The sequence below is a fragment of the Pseudopipra pipra genome, unplaced genomic scaffold (genome assembly GCF_036250125.1).
Source record: "Pseudopipra pipra isolate bDixPip1 unplaced genomic scaffold, bDixPip1.hap1 HAP1_SCAFFOLD_521, whole genome shotgun sequence".
Lineage (NCBI taxonomy): Eukaryota > Metazoa > Chordata > Aves > Passeriformes > Pipridae > Pseudopipra > Pseudopipra pipra.
In genome coordinates, this window is record NW_026991005.1 from 23,105 (window position 1) to 29,386 (window position 6,282).

Below are 6,282 nucleotides of genomic sequence, written 5' to 3' on the forward strand. Positions count from 1 at the left end.
GCCCAGTGCCCACCTGGAACCCCCTGAGGAGGTGCCCAGTGCCCACCTGGAAGCCTTGGAGGTGCTGGGGGGGGCATCTGCCTACCTGTGCCTGCAGGTGAGCAGGTGAGGGGGCACCTCGGGGGCAGTGCCCCAGGAGAGGGGGTATGTGTGGGTACCTGGCGGGGTGTTACCTGTGTCCCCCTGTCAATAAAGGTGCCCCTCCCCCCCCAAGTGTGTCTCATCTTGGGGGTGGGGCCTTGAGGAGGCGTGGTCATGTTGGGGGCGTGGCCATGGGCTCCATAGGGGTCATGGGACCTGACCAGTACGGTCCCAGTATCCCCCAGTACAACCCAACTGCCCCCAGTATGGCCCCACTGAGTCCCAGTGTGTCTCCAGTATCGCCCCAGTACAGCCCAACTGGCTCCCAGTACAGCCCCAGTACAGCCCAGCTGACTCCCAGTACAGCCCCAGAACAGCCCAGCTGACTCCCAGTACGGCCCCAGTACAGCCCAGCTGACTCCCAGTATGGCCCATCTGACCACCAGTATCCCCCCAGTATGGCCCTACTCCTTCCCAGCCCCCTCCCAGTGCCCCCCAGTGCATTGAAACCCCCTCCCAGTCCATTCCAGTGCCTCCCAGTATATCCCAGTCCCTTCCCAGTGCACTCAAACTCAAAGTCCCTCCAGGCCCCCCTCCCAGTGTCTCCCAGTCCCTTCCCAGTAAACTGAAACTCCCTCCCAGTCTCTCCCAGTATATCTCACTCCCTTCCTATTGCACTGAAACTCCCTCCCAGTCCATCCCAGTCCCTCCCAGTATATCCCAGTCCCTCCCAGCCCCTTCCCAGTCACTGCCCTCCCCCTCCCAGTGCCCCCCAGTCCCTCCCCTCCCCCTGCGGTGTCCCCTTCCCTCCCCCTCCCCACCTGTCGGTGTCACCTGTCGGGGCCGTGACCCCGCGGGGGCTCATTAATCCCTCCCCCCCCCCCCGCGGGTAATTAATACCCCCTGCCGAGGGCGATTAATCATTCCCGGGGGCTCATTAATCACCCGCCGAGGGCAATTAATCATCCCCTGCCGGTAATTAACCCCCGGCAGCTCGTTAGTGAACAGCTGCTCCTGGGGGGGGTCACGACCCCCCAAATCCCCCCCCCGGCAACACCTGGCCCGGCCCCGGCCCCTCCCAGTACAGCCCAGTACAGCCCAGTACAGCCCAGTACAGCCCAGTGCACTGAAACCCCTTCCCAGGGCCCCCCAGTCCCCTCCCAGTCCCTCCCGGTGTCCCCAAATCCCTTTCCAGTGCCCCCTAGTTCCCCCCAGTCCATCCCAGTCTCTTCCCAGTGCACTGAACTCTCTCCCAGTACCCGCCAGTACCTCCCAGTTTCTCCCAGTGCCTCCCAGTGCCCTGAGCCCCCGCTGTGTCCCCTCGGGGTGGGGGAGGGTCTGGCGGGGGGCCCGGGGTGGGGAAGGGCAGGGACAGGTGCGGGGGGACCCGAAATAGCCGGGGGGGGCAGGGCCAGGTGGCACCGGTGGCACCAGTGGCACCATCACCGGGGGCACTGGGAGGGACTGGGGGGCACTGGGATATACTGGGAGAGACTGGAAGATACTGGGGCATACTGGGATATACTGGGAGGCACTGGGAGGGAGTTTCAGTGTACTGGGGGACACTGGGAACACTGGGGGGGCACTGGGGACACTGGGGACACTGGAGACACTGTGCCCCAACCTGTCCCTCTGTCTCCTCCTTGTCCCTTTGTCCCCCCCGTCCCCCTGTGTCCCCTCCAAGTCCCCCCATGTCCCCCAAGCCCCCCCCATGTCCCCACGACACCCATGTCCCCCTGTGTCCCCCCCATGTCCCCCAAGCCCCCCCATGTCCCCATGACACCCATGTCACCCCCGTGGCCCCTCCAGGTCCCCCCATGTCCACTCGATGTCCCCCTTGTCCCTCTGTCCCCCCCATGTCCCCCCTTGTCCCTCTGTCCCCCCATGTCCCCCCCATGTCCTCCATGTCCCCGTGCCCCCTCTGTCGCCCCCCCTGTCCCAGTGTCCCTCTGTCCCCCCCGTGCCCATCTTTGGCCGTGGGTGACACACACGTGTCCCCACACGCAGGTGACAGAGATTAGCGGGGCCCGGGTGGCACCGCGGGCACGGGAAACTCTGAGTCACAACCGCAGGGGCCGCCGAGGGGGCACCTGGGGGGGCACCTGGGGGGGCACTGACACCCCCTGACCCACCGGGGGACACAGGTGAGACAGCGGGGCCACCCCGGGGACACCGGCAGGAGGGGGGGCACCGGGGGCAGGGGGGCGGAGGGGGCGGGGACAGGTGGGTTGGGGGGACAGGTGGCACCTGGGGGCAGGTGATGGGGGGAGACCTGGGTGTTGGGCAGGACTGGGATGGGCTGAGTTGTACTGGGATGGATTGGGGTGGACTGGGTTAGACTGGGATGGACTGGATTTTACTGGGATGGATTGGGCTGGACTGGGGTGAACTGGAATGGACTGGGTTATACTGGGATGGACTGGAATGGACTGGGTTATATGGGGATGGACTGGGATGAGCTGGGCTGCACTGGGTTGAACTGGGTTATACTGGGCTGGACTGGGTTGAATTGGGCTATACTGGGCTGGACTGGGTTCGACTGGGACAGACTGGAATGGAATGAGCTGAGGTGGGCTGATATCGACTGTACTGGTCTGTACTGGTCTATAGTGGGCTGCCCCAGAGGAGGAGGAGGGGGATGAAGATGAAGGTGAGGAGGATGAGGATTAAACTGGGCCGGGCTGTATTGGAGTGAATTGGTCCATACTGGTCCATACTGGTCCATACTGGTCCATACTGGTCCATACTGGTTCCCAGGGCCCATGGAAGCAGCGGCCGAGGAGGAAGAGGAGGAGGAGGAGGAGGAGGAGGAGGGGGAGGCCCAGGAGAGGCTCCTGCAGCACCTGATGGTTCAAACAGGGCGGGACCTCCCCCAGTGCCAACTGGAGCGGGACTGGGACATACTGGGAGAACTGGGCAGTGGCTCCTACGGGCACGTGGTGCTGGCCCAGCCCCGAGACGGGGGTGAGGGACTGGGGGGGTACTGGGAGGGCTCGGGGGACTCAGGGAGGGGGGATTTGGGGGTACCTGTGCGCCAGGTGAGCACCTGACGCACCTGACACACTTCAGGCTCTGCCCCCAAACACACCTGGGAGATCCAAGGGGCTCAGGGGTGGTCTATGGGGTGGGGTAACCTGTCCCCAGGTGTGCCCAGGTGCCCCCAGATGTGCCCAGATGTGTCTATAAGAGGTATAACCCATCCCCAGGTGTGCCTAGGTGTGCCCAGGTGTGTCTCTGGGGGTATAACCCATCCCCAGGTGTGCCCAGGTGTGTCCCCACCCTTGCCCAGGTGCGCCAGTGGTGCTGAAGCTGCTGCGGAAGGACCGGACGGGCAGGTGGGGCTTCCTGCGGGAGTTCTGCACCCACCTGTGCCTGCAGGGGCAGCTCACCTGCCTGCAGGTGCTGCCCCTGGCCTTCGAGACCCCCACCCACTTCGGCTTCGCGCAGGAACACGCACCTGCCGGGGACCTGTGTGGGCTGCTCACACCTGGGGTGAGTGCTCAGGTGTGTGGAGACTCACCTGGGCGGGCTGCTCACACCTGGGGTGAGTGCTCAGATGTGTCCAGAGTGGGCACAGGTGTGTTTGGGGGGGACAGGTGTGAGGGGGAAGGATGGACAGGTGTGAGGGATGCACCTGTCTGGGACCTTTGCGGGCTCCCCGAGAACAAGGTGAACCCCTGCACTCATAGGTGACCCCACAGGTGACCCAAGGTGACACCAGGTGACCCCAGGTATCTCCAGGTGACCCCAGGTGTGTCCCCCCCCTCCCCAGGTGAGTCTCCCTGAGTCCCAGGTGAATCCCTGCACTCACAAGTGACCCCACAGGTGACCCAAATGATGACTCCAGGTGACCATAGGTGACCTCAGGTGACCCCAGGTGACATTGGGTGACCCTGTGTCCCACAGGCGTGTCCCCCCCTCCTCAGGTGGGCCTCCCTGAGCCGCAGGTGAAGCGCGTGGCCACCCAGGTGGGCGCGGCCCTGGATTACCTGCACGGCCACGCCCTGGTGCACCGAGACGTGAAGCTGGACAACGTGCTGGCCTTCGACCCCCAGTGCCAACTGGTCAAACTGGGCGACTTCGGCCTCACCCGCGTCATGGGCTGGCAGGTGGGGCCCACCTGCGGCTCGGGCCACGCCCCCTACGCCGCACCTGAGCTGTGCCACCTGCGCGAGGCGGAGACGCTGCGCCTGGAGCCCAGCCTGGACTCCTGGGCCTTCGGCGTCCTCCTCTTCGCCCTCCTCACAGGCACCTTCCCCTGGGGGGTGGCTGCGCCCTCGGATCCCCAGTTCGGGGAGTTCCAGGTGTGGCAGGGCCACACCTGGCAGCCAGGTGGGCTCACGGGCGGGGGGGAGGTGCCACGTGCCTGGCAGGGGTTGGGGGAGGCGGCGCTGGAGATGCTCCGGAGGCTCCTCCGGCTGGAGCCCGACAGGCGGAGCCACGCCGGGGAGGTGAACAGGTACCTGGACAGGTGCTGGGGAGGGCAGGTGGGGAGGCCTGAGGAGGGTGGGAGCGGGGCAGGCACACCTGGGGGTGGGTCAGACACACCTGAGGATGTGGATTCAACTCACCTGGGGATGGGTCGGACACACCTGCATGTGGGAGAGAAACACCTGGAGATGGGTTGGACGCACCTGGGGATGAGTTAGAAGTACCTGGGAGTGGGTCAGAGACAGCTGGGGATGGGATAGACACACCTGGATATGGGTCAGAGACACCTGGATATGAGTCAGACACACCTGGGGATGGATCAGAGACACTTGGGGATGGGTCAGACACACCTGGATATGGTCAGACACACCTGGAAATGGGATAGACACAGCTGGGGATGGGACTGAAACACCTGAGAATGAGTTGGACACACCTGGATATGGGTCTGGAACATCTGGAGATGGGTCTCACTCACCTGGAATGAACTGGAAGCACCTGGGGATGGGATAGAAACACCTGGAGATGGGTCAGACACACCTGGATATGGGTCAGAAACATCTGGAAATGGGTCTGGAACACCTGGAAGTGGGTTGAAGAACCTGGGAGTGAATTGGACACACCTGGGAATGGGACAGAAATACCCGAACGTGGGCTGGAAACACCTGGAATGGGCTGGAAACACCTGGAAATGGGATAAAAGCATCTGGAAGTGGGAATGAAACACTTGGGAATGGGTTGGAAATACCTGGAATGGGATGGAACCTCTTGGAAGTGGGATAAAAACATCTGGAAATGGGTCCAAAACCACTTGGAAACAGACTGGGAATACCTGGGAATGGGATGGAACTCCTGGAGGTGGGATAGAAATGCCTGGAAATGGGATGGGAACACTTGGGAATGGGATGGAAGCACCTGGAAATGAGCTGGAATACCTGGGGACCCCCAAAAAAGGGAGTTGAATAAAATTCCCTGTTTTTTGCCTTTTTTTAACCTGTTTTTACCTATTGGGGCTCTCGGGTGGAAAAAGGTGGGAAGAGGTTGGAAAAAAGGGGAAAAGGAGGGAAAATGATGGAGAAAGGGTGGGGGAAGGCTGGAAAATGATGGAAATACTGGAAAAAAAATATGGAAAACAGTGGAAAAGGATGAGAAAGAGTAGGGAAAAGACGGAAAAGGGTAGGAAAAGGTGAAAAAAAGTGGGAAAATAGTGGCAAATTGCAGAAAAGACTGGGAAAAGGCAGGCAAAGGATGAAAAAGGATGGAAAAAGGATGGAAAAGGGTGGAAAAGGGTGAAAAATGGATGGAAAAAATGGTGAGAAGGGTGCGAAAAGGTGATGAAAAGGTGAAAAAGGGCGGGAAAAGGGTGGAAAAAAGTGGAGAAATTGTTGAAAACCAAGAGAAAATGCTGGAAAAAAGGCAGGTAAAGGATTTTAAAAGGGTGGGAAAAGGACGAAAAGGATGGAAAAAACGATGTAAAGGAGGCGAAAGGGACGCATTTGCTGCAGATCCCCCGAAAAACGAACCTCAGTCACAAGAGGGCGTTTTGGGGAACCCCCAAAAAACGTGGTAACCGACGAGGGTGGGATTCGAACCCACGCGTGCAGAGCACAATGGATTAGCAGTCCATCGCCTTAACCACTCGGCCACCTCGTCCGCGGCTGCGCACTCGCGCCAGGCGCCCATCTGGCTCTTGGAGGGGCGTGGCTTCAGCGTAAGGGGCGTGGGTAGAGGCGTGGTCTCCGGTCAGAGGGCGTGCTGTGGGCGTGGTTTACA

At 61.4% G+C, this 6,282-nt stretch overlaps 1 protein-coding gene and 1 non-coding gene across 6 annotated transcripts; one reads left to right on the plus strand and one right to left on the minus strand.

Moving 5' to 3' along the window:
- The first annotated feature begins 9 nt into the window (after positions 1 to 9).
- On the plus strand, positions 10 to 5,502 carry LOC135408612 (uncharacterized serine/threonine-protein kinase SBK3-like). Of its 5 annotated transcripts, XR_010427717.1 has the most exons (5): positions 1,437 to 2,225; positions 2,839 to 3,045; positions 3,371 to 3,573; positions 4,008 to 4,820; positions 4,883 to 5,502. XR_010427717.1 is itself a non-coding variant. In XM_064643683.1 (4 exons), the coding sequence occupies exons 2-4, from the start codon at positions 2,844 to 2,846 to the stop codon at positions 4,728 to 4,730; spliced, it is 1,128 nt and encodes a 375-aa protein (XP_064499753.1). In that variant the 5' UTR covers positions 10 to 97; positions 2,839 to 2,843; the 3' UTR covers positions 4,731 to 5,502. The 5 variants fall into 5 exon arrangements, 4 of the variants coding, with proteins under 4 accessions (XP_064499753.1, XP_064499754.1, XP_064499752.1 ...); XM_064643683.1 differs by lacking the exon at positions 1,437 to 2,225 and adding an exon at positions 10 to 97 and having other exon boundaries at positions 4,008 to 5,502; XM_064643684.1 differs by lacking the exon at positions 1,437 to 2,225 and adding an exon at positions 19 to 105 and having other exon boundaries at positions 4,008 to 5,502.
- A 578-nt stretch (positions 5,503 to 6,080) lies between these two features.
- On the minus strand, positions 6,081 to 6,162 carry TRNAS-GCU (transfer RNA serine (anticodon GCU)). Its single transcript has one exon. It is a non-coding gene; the product is annotated as a tRNA-Ser (tRNA).
- Between the last annotated feature and the right edge of the window lie 120 nt (positions 6,163 to 6,282).

Bases quoted from the DNA above. Each gene is read 5' to 3' on its own strand.
- LOC135408612 (XM_064643683.1), top strand. From the start codon at position 2,844: ATGGAAGCAGCGGCCGAGGAGGAAGAGGAGGAGGAGGAGGAGGAGGAG. The intron at 3,046-3,370 runs GTGAGGGACTGG...ACCCTTGCCCAG, and splicing joins GGCCCAGCCCCGAGACGGGG to GTGCGCCAGTGGTGCTGAAG. The intron at 3,574-4,007 runs GTGAGTGCTCAG...CCCCCTCCTCAG, and splicing joins GTGGGCTGCTCACACCTGGG to GTGGGCCTCCCTGAGCCGCA.